General features: G+C 49.2%; 1 protein-coding gene across 3 annotated transcripts in view; it reads right to left on the bottom strand.

Annotated features, from left to right (window-relative positions):
• Positions 1-14,862, bottom strand: part of tanc1b (tetratricopeptide repeat, ankyrin repeat and coiled-coil containing 1b) — an 80,697-nt gene that overhangs the window by 21,098 nt on the left and 44,737 nt on the right. For all 3 annotated transcript variants that reach the window (XM_049030402.1, XM_049030410.1, XM_049030421.1), the window contains 6 exons: positions 9,744-9,866; positions 8,448-8,729; positions 7,789-7,940; positions 4,214-4,445; positions 2,660-2,826; positions 567-1,174 (listed from right to left, as the gene is read on the bottom strand). In XM_049030402.1, the coding sequence (XP_048886359.1) occupies positions 567-1,174; positions 2,660-2,826; positions 4,214-4,445; positions 7,789-7,940; positions 8,448-8,729; positions 9,744-9,866 (1,564 nt within the window). The remainder of the gene's footprint in view (positions 1-566; positions 1,175-2,659; positions 2,827-4,213; positions 4,446-7,788; positions 7,941-8,447; positions 8,730-9,743; positions 9,867-14,862) is intronic.

Here is a 14,862-nt window from a genome sequence, read left to right as displayed (position 1 = left end):
GTTTGCCAGATGGCTCGGGGTTAAGGGCCCAAAAGAGGAATGAAGCCGTCCAACAATTATAAACAGAAGAAGCCAATTTCACTAGTATAGTTCATTTAAATATTTCTGCTATGACATAACAAGAGGATGTTTAATTGCTGGTCAGCAAACTTTATAGGAAAGTATGTTCTTCAAGCACAAGAAGTTCAAATTTAGCTCAGCTATTTACTTCATCCATATATCATCACACTTGTTTATTTGGACTGCAATAAAAAAAAGAAAAAAGAAAAAAAAAAAAAAAACTCGTTTCCCCTTAACAGCTTTGGTCCATTGGCACAGCAGCAGGATACCGAGCCAGATCTCAACATCTAAGCACAGCAGCAAATCTGCCCAACATGGGATGTAAACAGCCACATTATGAATGATGTAAACAGGCTGGTACAGTCTGGTCTCAGAAACCGCCCTGAGAAATTATCGCATTTTCTGTAGCCCACCATCGGCATGGTATTACAGGCATTACAGAGTTTGATTAAGATTTATCGAGAAGTCCTACAAGCGGTCGTGCGCTCCTGGGGCGTCCTGCTCACCTGGGGTCACACAGGAAGTCGGAGCTCTCTCCGTCTGCCCGCCACACCAGCCACTCACGAAAGGACGGGTGGCAGAACATGCGTGTCTTGTCCCTCCGCTTGACGAGAAAGCCAGAGAGGCTGTCAATGCGCTGGCAGAAGTCATCCCACTGGAGCTCGCCGACCACGCCGCCCGCATTGATAGCCTGGAACAGCTGCTCATCCGTGAGCGGGTGCAGGGAGGCCAGTGCCACGTTGAGGATTGGCCGGGCGCGCTCGAACGCCGAGTTGGACATGAAGCGCATGTTGCACTGCAGCAGGTAGAGCTCGGCCAGCGAGACGGGCACCACCTTGTAGCTGGCGCTCTTGATGACCAGGTGGCCGCGTTCAAACAGGTCCAGGGTCAGCTTCAGGTACAGGTACGAGCCGTGGCTCAGCGATACCAGGTGGCTGCTGAGTTTGCCCACCGTGACCGGGTCGGCTTTGCCGTTGAGCGAGATGTTGTTCATGATCTCCTTGCTGTTGTTGATGCGGTGCTGGACGTAGGCGTTGAGGTCACTGCTGATATCTTTGTTTTCTGGGAAGTCGTCCAGGGAGATTTGGGAAAACGGCAAGAAGCTGGTGATATCCTGCCCGGGATTAATAGGCCATTATATTCACAGTGCAGCAATAAACAAAAACAAATTTATTTATTCACACATTTTAATGGCCTGGCTAGGACAAACTGTTACTGAAAAAACAATCACACATTCCACTGAAAATGTAAATAAACCCCCCTCCCCAACACATCCACCCAACTGAAGCCTTCGATATTTCCCCCAGTGGTTCAACAAATAAGGAAGCTAGTTCATGTCATGATGTCAGCTATCAGATGGCAGCGACAGCTCATTGGGGACAATGTTCACAAACGTTTAGGAGGCCAGGAGATGGGTCAGCATGGATACCTCTGCTGCCATGGTGAGCATGCCCAGAACTACAGCCTGAAAAATCAACACACCCTTATGCTGTGATCTGCGCCCCGCCGCAGATGGAGAACGGAGGGATAAGGGCTACCTCTACATTAGTGCTGGCAGACAGAGGAGAAGCTAAATATTTCAGGGCTATGAAGCTTATGCAAGGCTTATCATGATGCGCGGGATACATGCACTGCAGAAACACAAACGGCGGCTGGCGGCACTCGAAACAGCCTGGAACTTTGCTTGGTTTAGGGCAGTAGACGTTCTCCACAGGAGCCGCTCCACCTCATTTGTATACACATTGCATAAATATAACAAAAGTCATGCATAATTCAGAATTTTGCCAAAATCACAGCACTCTTTTTATTACGAGAGTGCCACGCTCTTCAGAGTAGAGGGCTCTCTATGTGGCACTGCCACTGGCCCCCCAGCCTCAAAACAGACCCAAAAACAAAGGGGTGACCCAGTTCTGGGTTTCGCTAGATGAACACAAACATAGGAAGATCACTGATAATGACAGACGGACAAGCACAGCGTGAAGAACAATGAATAACTTTGGAAGGACTAACAGGCATGGAAATGGAAGCGTTAGAACATCAGTCTTTTCCCCAAAGCATTTTTACTTCCTCTTAGCTGTTCTGCATGAGGAAATAAGAACTTGAGGGTAACATTTTACTCAAAGCACTCATGTATAATAAACTATAGATACTTTCATAATGCATTACGATGCATTCATAAAGTGTTATAAACAAGACATAACTATTTATTAAAATACATATCATAGCTGTTGCATGTTGCATGTATGCATTATGAATCCTCTATGAAAAACTCATATATATAATGCACTACCTTCATAATGCAGTACAAACTATCCTTAATTCTTAGACTGACCATTGTAATGCATTATGATCTGTTTTAAATTATCCAGCTAGTATTATAGAAGCAGCTGTAACTAAGACTGACTGTGAAATTAGTTTGTTGTCAAAGTATCTGGTAATAAGACATAAGTTGCTAAATGAATCCCAAAGGCAGCTACCAAACTTTTTTGATCATCATCATCTTAAGCACTAGGAACAATAGTTATATATTGTGTGGGAGGTCATGGAGGGGCCTTCAAGCATCATGTTTTCGGCCCAAAGAGTTCGAGGTCGCTCTCACCAGAAGGTTCACTCTCACGGTGACGATGACCTTCAGCCAGATAGGAAATTTGGAAATGATTTTGGTGATGAACGACGCAATGGTGTCTCCATAATCCGGTTTATGGAACTCCGCCTCGTTCAGGCCATCAATGAGGATGAGGAGGTCATCTTCAGGTATCTTCCTCTCTAGAGAGAAGAGGAAGAATACTGAGGGAAAGAACCTCGTTCCGGGGGAAGGCAATGATGCACTGCTTCAGTGTTTACCAGATCTCTCCAAGCTACACCATGCTAATGGAATACAACTTATTACACTCCTCCATCTTCAACTTCACTGGCCAAACAATCAACCAATAATAAAGCAGTGGTTCAACCCCAGTCCTGGGGACCCACTGTTATTGGCTGAATGAGCGGTCATCCACAAAACCGGCACCCACTGCGGCTCGCCATGGATCATCTTCCCCACCCCTGCACTATGGTAATGATAGAAGCAAAGGTGTGTTTGGTTTCAAGACTAGCACTTTTTTATGCTGAGTGAAACATTTCCAAAAATTTATTAGAAATAAAATGGAAACTGTAATCCCAGTGGAAGTAAAAGCCCTGACTTTGCACTAGGAGCAATAGTCATATATTCTGCAGAAGGTCACGAATGCTAATCGACTGATTGATTTACACCCAACTGTCCACAGTTTTAATCTTTGCTAGGGTATCACCATACCTTATTTTTCATTTATTTTGGTAACTGAAGGGGGGAAACAGGACTATTCCATTAATTCCAAACAGACAGAAGCGTGTGTTTGGGGGAAGGGGGGTGGTGGTGGTGCAAGAATGCAGATCAATCACACTCCAGCCTGCAGCTTCGGTCAGGATAGCTGAGCACGCCCCCATGCTCCAGGCACGCTCACCACACACGTGTCAGCCATTCTTTCCCATGCACACATTCGCACCATAAGGCCAGTGTGCCTCTGAATTCAGAGCGGCTCCTACAATAGCCTGATTCATTTCCAGACTGGAGATCCACAGTCACCTTGGAACGCCCTGAAAGGGCCTCTCAGAACAGAGCATCGCATTCCCCCTGAGAGACCACACATTTGAGGCTGAGATTCTAATTAATATCACTTCAGATTTTCCTTCCACATACTGTGACTGTGATGATTAAAAGTCCAGAAGGTTCCATGGAATTCAGCCTCAGGAAAATGCATTTCACCTATTCATTGGGACTAATTCTCCATCTCCGTGATGGAACTCATCTGTCGGATAGCGGTCCTCTGTGAATGATGGCTTCTTCTGGTTCATTACGACGACCAGGAGGATAACCCATCTCAGTTACTGTCAACAGATCCCCATGTCCATGACTGATATAACTCATATAACTGAATCCAAAATCGCTCTGTAGAAGTATCGGATCTGCTTGCGCAAATATGGCAAATCTGTTGAACTTGCAGCTTGAGAGCGCTAAAATGAAACAGCACTACGGTGCAGATAAAATATAAATCAAGACTGATTGTGAAAGAAAACTCCAAGCAAGATGGGGAATTAAGGCAGGGCTGGAACCCCGCCCCCTTTAAGGTCTTACCCTTACGAAGGTTGGCCAGCGGCTCCAGCACACCCCTCCGGAAGGCAGCCAGAGGGTCCTGGACGCAGGAGCGCAGACTGAGCATGCCCTGGAGGTGCGGTTCCCTCAGCATCAACTCCCTGTAGGCGGCGAGCTGGTGCGCCCTGCACAGCAGGGCGGCGATACTGTGCACAAACTCAGGAACCAGGCAGGTGTATGTGTTGTCTGCTTGGCAGTAGTGGTACGCCACCACCTGGTAAAAAAAAAAAGAGGAATAGCAGGGTGTTCAAACTCAGCTCTACTGTGTTTCGGCATTTAAATTCTACAGCTGTAAGAATCTCAAGGCACCAGATGACGCCACTCGCATCATGTTATCCTGCATTGACGTAACTGAAACGTAAAACTCAACATGTGGCAATTCCCGGACGACCCTCAGCACCCTTCATCGTCAAGTCCTTACTGGGCCGCAGTAACCAAGGGAACTTTCAGGGAGAGGGAGCAGACCTCGCGCACCGCGCAGTAACTCACCGGGCACCGGACACACTGTCGTGTGCCGACAGTATGAAGGATGTGGTGGTGGACGTACGCTGAAGGGCCCCCGCATTTAATGCAGTGCTCTAAAAGTAGGCTGTTGGCATTATAGTTAGTGGAGAGGGAGGGGCAGCGGCCCGTGGGAGCTGTACCCATCTCTGTCCTAATTACGCTCAAACCTGGAGGAGCTGACACACTTCCAGCGGTACACGGAGTACAGGTGACTGCGCCACAGAAACACACCCCCACCCCAATGCAAGGATGGAACATTCCAGGAGGCCATTCCTACGTTCTGCCCTCCGGGACGACTTCCAAAAGAGAATCCATTCGCAGCGAAAGAAATATGACGCCCCCCCCCCAACTAATGAATTAAAAGTAAGCATTTGGCTAGGATGCACTTCAGTGCCAGCTCCCGCTATATCTGAACCATTTTAATCTCTGCCATTTGGGTAATAAAATGTTGCTCAATTAAAGCAACAGTGCGCCACTCAGCCGGACAGTGAGACAAGCACCTTGAATCACAGGCTTTTGCCTACTTTTAATTTCAACTGACATACTGCTGAAGACCTGAGAGATTATGGTACTTTTGCTTTCATCAAACAAGATTAATAGGAACTGCTGGCGTTCCTCTCCTGTGGTAGATGGTCCGTCTTGCAGGGGAAGTCAGAGTTGGAAATGACATCACAGCAGAGTTAACAGTGTTCCAGCACAAGTTGGAAAGATATTTAGCAATACCAGTTCTACCCATTGTTAGCAATACAAGCTGATAATGCATCATGTGGTATTTTTCACATACAAACATGGTAGCAACATGTCCACAGATAGAGGCAATTTAATAAGATTTTGGAGTTCAGGGTTCTAGAGGTTCTTCTGACAGAGTGTGTTCCAGATGAAATTTCCAACTAGGAATTAGGAAATTCTCATCTCCTGCTTCAAATGGAACATACCACAAGGATACGTGAACACAGACATCTACGCACTATGTCCCGCATGGCCACTATGTAAGCTACAGCCCCAACTGCAGTTATTCAAATGACATCAAGTAAAGAACCCCATAGATCTGTAATTATGTAAGTTGTAAGAGTAAGTAAGCTATGCAACGAAGCCAACCATATGCAACTAAAGGCCGTCAACGAATTACTGAATGAGAATGGGACCTATTCCAGACTGATGTAACACTGTCATAATCAGTGAAACGTCATTACTGAAACACCATGGTCAATTAGGACATGCTTTCCTGAGACGATCAAGCGAGTGCCGTCTGAGGACTCTTCAAACAGCAGGAGGCTCTCATCAGAATCTGCTCCAAACAGGGTGTGTATGAATCATAGCTTTGGGCAACACTTCTGAGACTGCAAGGCAACCTCTTCATCAGGATAAAGGCCAGCTGAGGGGCTGACGGCTGGTTCTGAATAAAAACCCAAAGTTTATCAGCAATCCTGGCAGCCAAGACCCTACGTCCAGCAAACATTGGAGCAAAGGAAAAAAAACAGGTTAGCAGATGCAGCCTGAAGCATCGATAGATGTATGAGGCTTAGAAAGGGCTCCTTAGCCCTCCAATCCATAGCAGCAGACAACGACCAGCATCTGGCTGTAGGAGTGAGCACAGCCCTTATTTACAGGGTACAACCACAAGGCCACTGGAGGTCTATTATCTGTTCCTAGAATCCATTATTATCTAAGCAAGAAAGACAATTCATGAGATGAAATACAGCGGACCATCTCTGAGAAATGTCTACCTTGAGATCACGCTATGAGACAAAGGAAGAGAATGAAAAAAGTGGATTGAACAGGGGATTTTCAAACAAATGCTCAAAACATAGTTAAGCAGGCGAGTGAGAAACAATAATTGCAGGAAAGGAACAATTAGGGGGAGGCATGAATTTCAGCAAAAAACTCCAAAAATAGATGCAGGGGAAGCAGGGCAAAAATGTTGAAAATATGCTGGACTCTCATATGAGACCAGGTCTGAAAAAGCAGAGGACCTTCTAAGTGTGCACAAGCAAAGCAGATAAGCTGTGTGACATGGCTACACCCACCAGCTATATTTACAGTAAAACCGCACTTTTAATCTAGTGACCTAACTAGGCAGGAACGAAGTATAAACCCACAGCACCAGCTGCGAGGGGAAGGGGAGACAGAACAGACAGATCGGTTCCCTCGACGACATGGAGGATGCCTACAATTCCCCCCCCCCCCGGCTGGAAAAATAGGACGAGTGCGAGCGGCAAAGGGGCATGATGACCCAGCAGGGTCCAAAGGTAAAAGGTCACAAAACGAACCCCCAGCATGCAAAAACTTGCCGGATGAGATACTTCCTGCTCCCGTCTAATGCAGAACATGAAAGCGTCGTCCTGTACACATCAGACACGCAGGAACCCTTGACTATTGAATAAGTTCTTGCCCTCTTAATTCCTTAATGCATTTAACAAAATAAAAACCTTGACTTAGACGAGGAGCGTCACTAGAGATTTATGAAAAGGGAGCCTGTACAGAGGGGGTATGATTTTAATGAAAATAAATGAGAACACACTATTTAACCTAATTAGTGTACATTTATTTGGGGGTGGTGAGCTTACACACCCCCCCCAAAATAGTCCTATTGATGCCCCTGACTTAACCAAAATATCTGTATAGGTATGGTAGGGTGGGAGGTCAGGAGGGGGGCGAGATTGTGGGCTTGTGGGAATGTGAGATTGTGGGAATGCAGCCGGTTGCCGAGGTAAAGAGGCATTTTCTGACATTTAATCTGGATCTGGAAGCATCTTCGGGGGCTCGAACTCTGCTGGAGGTTGGTGCCCCCCCGGCCGACTTACAAAGCTAAGCCTGCTAAGATGCAGCACGATTATGCCAGCAGAAAGATAAAGCTTACACATAATAAAGAACCCAACCCTCCCACATAAGCAACTGGGGGGGGGTCAAAGTCACCCCACGCGCTTCGACTCTCCTGGGTGTTACTCATTCACACGTTTTAAAAACGCCCCGTACGGTCGATCATCCACTCAAGGTCATTCACTTCCTGCCAGCAGATGGTCAGCCATTTTAAACATGGGGGGGGCGGTTACCTTAGCGGCTAGGCGCTTCACGACCCCCTCCCTGCGCCTCTGGACCTCGGGGGTTCCGGGGCAGCTGCCGTCCCGCAGCGTGCTGGTGATACTCGTGGGAGGGGCAGGCTGGGGTGGCTGGCTGAGGGGCAGCTGTGCACTTGCGTCGCCACCTGGAGGGTGAGAGCGGAAATCAGGGCGTTATAGGGGACCATGACACAGGCCCATTCTGTGCCAAAGCTAGACTACATAATTAATTAAATTCAATTACTCAAAAACCAGTAAGATACCATTCCAGAACACAGTCTGCAAAGCTATAATGGTTTCTATCCAGCAGATGTCAAAAGGTCCGTAAAGCGGCAGTTACACATCACGCCTATGTCACGTGCGATTGCGGCGTCCTACAGGAACCGCTAAGTCAGCCACTCAAGGTCCCCTGACTTGATCCCCCAAGGCGGCAGTTTGTGACATTTATGTCTCCATGGTTACCCCAGCGTTCTCCTGCCGACATTTGAATCGAACCTGTTAATAAAATTCTAGGAAACAGTCCTAAGTATATAAAACTCCCCAACCTGAATGGAGTCGATTCCCCGTCTCACCCCCTACATGGTGATGGCGCAGCAGTGCGTGCTGGGTAATGCTTGGATGACATGCTAATGGGAAGGGGGGGGCAGCCTTACTTCTTGGTGAGGCCCCGGGGCTGTTGGAGGCGATCTGCCGCATGCGGCCCCCGTGGCAGCTGAGGGCCACCAGGCGCGACACCACTGCCGTCTTGCCGAATCCCACACCAGCGGCCAGCACAGCGCCGCGGCCCTCGTCCCCCTCGGCCGGCCGCAGCGCCTCCTCCAGCCTCTGGAAGAGCCAGTCACGGCCCACGAACACCGAGTCCGTGGTGATGCTGGGCACCTCGAACAGCAGCGGCTTCAGCATGATGTCCACTGGCTTATAGGGCACAAGCCGGGCTGGAAAACACACACACACACACACACACACACACACACACGGGTGTGTCACTAAGGAAGCCTGTCTCTCGTACACAGAGCTCCTGAAGCATCAAGGCAGGTTGATGGGGCAGAGGATCTTAATTAGCCCTTAATTAGAGTATCTTAATTAGTCCTTAATTACCTACCAGCACAACATGAGTCCGGTTACACTGGTTAAATCACTTGACTATTTGAATGGACTGAACCATCTGACTGTTGACACAAAGTGGCTTTAATGCAGCATTGTGAATTTTACAGACATTCCTCACACGCTTGGATAAAACTAAACAAGAGATTAAAACCAAATCACAAAACTAACAAAACTACAATATGTTAAAATATGGTTCCTTAATGTTTTATTTCAGAGAGTAACTTGCTAGGACAGCATCGCTGACACACCGCTGAGGTCAGCACTGAAGACGATGCTTCACCGGTGAGTTTGGCAATCTGCTTCAGGCCTGAACATCTGCTGAGTCCGCCGGAGTGACCCCACCTCACCCCACTAAACACCCCCACAAACCTGCTAGCATCCTAAGTGCCTGTGATGAGGAGGTCATCAGTTCAAATCCCATAGTGGGCAAGTGATTTCACCATTAGGCCTTAACCACTATTGCTCCAGGGACTGGCGGACCCTCCACTGTGTAGCTTTCGATAAAAATGTCGGTTCAATAAAGAAACTGTGTTCGTAATAGTACTTCCACACTCCATCCACCTTTCCCTGTTGCAGCATGAAAAAGCAAAATTTTTACTTTGCGTTCTTAAAAAGCTGCCCAGTCGACAGGAATGACTGTTGTTCTATGTGGTTTTCCAGTAGAATCGACCAGAAGCCCCAAACTAAACGTCTTAATTACATCCCCGAGCCGATGGCAGCTCACAGAGCCAAAGGAAATTCAAAATGCCCCCCAACCACTTCCACAACAATTAACCTGCCTATCAGTATTAGCGGTGCTTAATTTCTCAGCTGAGGCTGCCGCGGCACTGTGGGTGGGGTACCTTTGGGGTCCTGCGGGGTCCTGCCTCCGGTGTTGTGCCAGGGCAGCCGGATGGACGTCCGCAGGGGCGTGTTGCGCTGCTCATCAAGGTAGCTCAGGTCCTCTAGCTTGGTGGAACTCGTGGCTGCAGAAGGAAGCGTTGGAAGAGTGATTGGGGATGGGGGGGGGCGGGTCATGGAAATCACCAGTGTCTGGGCTATGGGGGCTGCCCCCTGCACCTCATTCCCAGGACCGTCCAGCCATTGAGAATGGCAGCTGGGTACATACACACATACTCACACATGGATATAGACGCACACACGCATACACTCACACATGGATATATACACACATGCACATGGATACATACACGCACATATATACATACATACATACACACACACGCACAGAGGAGAGAGGAGCCACAGGCACACATATAGCTACACACACATGGATATATACACACACACATACATACACACATACATACATACATACATACATACACACATACACACACGTGCACAGAGGAGAGAGGAGCCAGGCCATCACATGCACATAGGAGTGAGGAGCCACAGGCACACATATAGCTACACACACATGGATATATACACACACACATACATACACACATACATACATACATACACACACGTGCACAGAGGAGAGAGGAGCCAGGCCATCACATGCACACAGGAGTGAGGAGCCACACACACGCATTTAGCTACACACACATGCACACAGAAGTGAAGAGCCCGGCCATCACACGCAAGGGAACATGTGAGAGAGGAGCCTGGCCCTCACACTCACAGAAACCTGATATACAAGCTCAGAGAGCAGCCTCAAAGCTTCAAGCTGGTTCATACTTCTCTGTATGAGTACTAGTGGACGTGTCTGCTGAAACGTTTATGACGCATTTGACGTCACCGTGCTCCTCCGCGGACGAACGCCTGCTGCACTATACGTGTGTCCACGCGAGTGTGTACGTGCAGCTCTGGGCACGCTGCGCACGATCGACCCGCTAGCGCTTTAAACACCAACGTGTATGCTGTTCACCAGTGCTTAAAAACCCTACAGGCTATTTACAAGGTAATATAACTGTTACATTCAAGTATGTGCACGTGTGTGCAGACATCTCTTGAATTTCCCACGCCAGCCAACTGACTAATGTTGGCAACCTTGTAAGTTGGCTCTCTGAATGTGTAACACACAGAGCAAACGAACTGAAACCTCACTGCTGTGGTACGTGTGTCGGGTGAACGTTTCCGTGTACGTAGAGTGTATGTACTACGAACATTTCCATGTACGCAGAGTGGATACGCGAGTGTTGCGCCTGTGTGGAAAGTATGAACCTTTAGAGAAAGGTGGGATCATTAATGGCTGACACCAGTAGCTGGAGAAGATCTAAGGCAAAGATTCCAAAGGAGAATTCCCATTTATCTTCCTGGCACACGGACACATGGATGCACACGCACAGACACACACACACACATGGATATGGATACACGCGCACACACACGCTGTGCTGGGCGCTGAAACAATCAAATCACCATGGCGACCCAAAGGTTCTTTTCAAAAGAAACACAAATTTCACTCTGCAAAGGCAAAGTGGGGGGGGGGTCACTCACTTCCCCAACTTATCTCAGAGATTAAATCTGAAACAGGCCTTCCATAGAGACACGGACACAAAAGAAGCTGGCTCACTCGTGCTGAACTTCACGGTTTCCAGAAACGGACCCAGTCACTCCAAATATCCCCCCGACATTTTCATACAAAAAACAGAAAGCAACACCTCCCTGACTGTTGCCCACCCTCTCCCCCAAAGGCACGGAGACCTGCTTTCATCCCACGGGAGATCAGAACAGCAGCACACCCTGGATTGCCATCCTCCCAACAGCACTGTGGCAACCTGTTTGCACCGGGGGGGGGGGGGGGGGGGGGGGGGATGGGGGGCTCCGCTCCCAACCCCAACAAAAAAAGGGGGTGGATTAAAAAAATTTTTTAAAAAACGTGAGAAGAGCAGCTACTTACATGCGGCGGGCAGCAGGCGTGACGGACAGCGGAGCTGGCGCTCAGGAGCTCCCGTCCTGAGGAGGAACAGCTAAACGCGCGCCGCCTGGCCAAGCCCAGGAGGAGCTCCACGGGAAAAGCTCAGAGACACACAGCGACCGCCCCATGGCCACCGGCGGCAGCGTAACCACTTCGCAGAGCGGACTTGGCACCTGCCGGCCACCAATGTCAGGGCGTCCGCGGCATTAGCATGCAGAGAGTGAGCGGCAGCGGTAGAAGATCGAGGGGAGGAAGTAGGGAGGAAGGGAGCGGGGGGGGGGAGAGAGAGAGAGAGGGGGGGGAGCCCTATGATTTTAAGGAGAATGGGAGGCATGAAGAAGGAGAAAAAAAAGATGAATAAGCGGCAGGAACATGGCCGAGGTTTGTGGGCAGGAGCAGCAGAATCTGAATGGAGCGCTTGGGGCAGGCACACGCACTGCCCCCCCACAGAGAGGTGGGATCAAGAGCGGGGGGGGGAGATGGAGAATGATAAAGAGGGATGAAAAGCAGTGGCGGGGGGGTAGATCTCAAAGGACGCGTGTCGATTGTGCCCCCCCCCACAGACACACACACCAGTCAGGCCTCATGTTGGGGGGGGCGCCCCTGGATTACCATGCTCACCACATCATCTGCTCTGTGACTTTATGACCAAGTGCTTCTGCCTTAAATTATATTACTGTTTCTCTATATAGATATCAGCCCTGGAAAACCAGCAGGACAAGGCAGGGGGAGCGACTTTTGTGATAATTAGCCCCGAGAAGTGGGGGGGTAGTGCTGTGACGTAAAGCCTCCGTGTTTCAGTGGCCGCCCAAAGTCTGCTTAGGTCCAGGCCGGTTCTCCGTTCTCCCAAATCAACCCTGAACAGATGTTTCCTCCCTAATGGTACTACAGGATCTCGCCCTCTGTTCTTTGTCTTTGGGACACCATAATGCAACTACTTCGAGAGGCAACATTATGCAAGCAAGCCACAAACCAGCAAACCAGATTACACGCGGAACCAAACAAATAAGAAAAAAATACTGCACCCAAATGTTTGAATTTGAAGTTGCAATGTAATTAGTATTTACTGCATAAATGAAAACTGTGCACAGCATGTACCAGAAGGTTGCTCATCCACAGACACACTTTACACGTGGCCATAGCCGGTCATCCTAAAAAAGGGACTGTCTAAGCAGAGGATCACCCCAAAGCCACGCCCCGCCAGCGAGGGTAGGGTGTGGATTAATTTCCAGAAACTTCTCCACCACAATAAGCCCCGAGATGACAACGCGTCGGCTTGCACGGAAACTGCACTGAAACCTCACCGTGCAGAAATCTCATAAGTCAATGTTTGTTTACATACCAACACTCGTATGCAGGTGGCATATATAAGCTGGGTCAGACAGTCCTTACTAAGGGTTAAGTGCCTTGCTCAGGGTCCCAATGATGACATCACTCCGCCAGCCCCGACTGGGATCCTGACCCACTAAGCTAGAGTGCTCCCCTACAGTCCATTCAACTAGGCTTCAAATCCTGGCAGAGGTTGCCATTTTCCTGCAGCCGAAATGAATAATTTATTCACTAAAATCAATTCAGTCGAAGCAAAGAACTAATCCCAAAGAGCCGCCTGGCGGCCTAGACACACCAGTGCTGGGGTGAAAATCACATTTACATCCGTAAACTGTCATCACCGCTCCATGGCAGCGTGTGCCAGCTGTCTGAAATCTCTCACTTCGCCTCAAATTACATTATTACTGTGTTATTTCCTTATCGAGTTCCCTGTTTAGGGGGTGGCATTTGCCCCCACCGCACGGGAACAGCAAGTGCAGTGCCAAATGGGGTACGGAAGTCCTCCAGCGCCACCCCACCCCCCATGCCAAGCTTATTTGGCAGCTCGGCGAGCCTGAAGCCGTCGCTCGAGTCTAATGCGGCAAACGGCGACAGATGGTGACACCACGGACAGGGAGACTCTGCAGCCTTCCGGATCCTTCTAGGCTGGCACTCATGACAGAGACGAAGCCAACTGCAAGAAACGGGCCCATCGGGTCACACAGCACCCCCACTAACGAAAAAAACCCTTATCCAGTCCCAGGTGTCACCTCTAATGGTACAGAACGTTCCAGAGACAGCGGGGGGGGGGGGGGGAGGGTGTTTAGACGGTGATTAAGGTCGCCGTCGCAAATTTGGGAAGAAAAGCATCTGCTTGCGTTACGCCGTCGCTCAATCCTACCAAGCGAGAAGACGTTTGCTTTATTGCTCTGAAGGAGAAGAAGGAAAGCCGAAGAGTATCTGGGCAGTGAAGCAGAGACAGGAAGGCCAGGGACAGCTCAAAGGCCCAGCATGTGAAGTCAGGAAGCCACATGGCGTGTGATGCAGGTCTGGCTGCTTTACCTGCTCCTGCGGATTTACACAACTGCTGGGACAAGACATGGATGCAAGAGAAAAGTAAACGCTGACTGTACAGGATGCAGAAGTGGGTTTTGTTAGTGTTGGATTGGTTACAGGCTCAGCATTTTACTCGCACGGCACCAGTGAGCCGAGCCACGGGCCAGGGAAGCAGATAATGCAGCTGCACCCCCCACCCCTGCACGCTGACGGCTACACATCACTGCAACACACACACACAACCTAGCAGTCCTCCCCAAGCAGCCTTGCACCGCGGCAGAGCATAAAAGCCACAGCGCTCCCCTAAAGGCCCGTTCTGGCGAGACAACTGATTCCCCAGCAGATTTACAGAGAATCGCTTGGTCGGGGGGGGGGGGGGGGGGGGGTGTGCTGATGTGCTTCCCAGCTCAGTTTTCTGTTTAGGGTTTAGGCATAGACATGGCCTCCCCCCCCCCACATCAGTAAGCAGTCCCAGCTTGCATCAAGCGCATCCAATTCACAGAAGACAAAGTGAATATGGCCACCGTGCCGTTTTATTTCATGTGTGATCTTCTGCTGAAGGGCAAATGCAGAAGGCTTGGGGACATAAATACGCCTTTGAAATCTGCACACTATTCCAGAGATAATGAAGCACCACAAATATGTCACCGATCCTCAGTTTATGGAGGGCCTCTCTCCTTCCTCTCTTCTGGTGTAAACAGACCAAGCAGCACAGGAATATGTGCCAT

Source organism: Brienomyrus brachyistius, chromosome 1 (assembly GCF_023856365.1).
Source record: "Brienomyrus brachyistius isolate T26 chromosome 1, BBRACH_0.4, whole genome shotgun sequence".
In the NCBI taxonomy this organism is placed as follows: domain Eukaryota; kingdom Metazoa; phylum Chordata; class Actinopteri; order Osteoglossiformes; family Mormyridae; genus Brienomyrus; species Brienomyrus brachyistius.
This window is presented reverse-complemented; position numbering and strand designations above follow the sequence as displayed.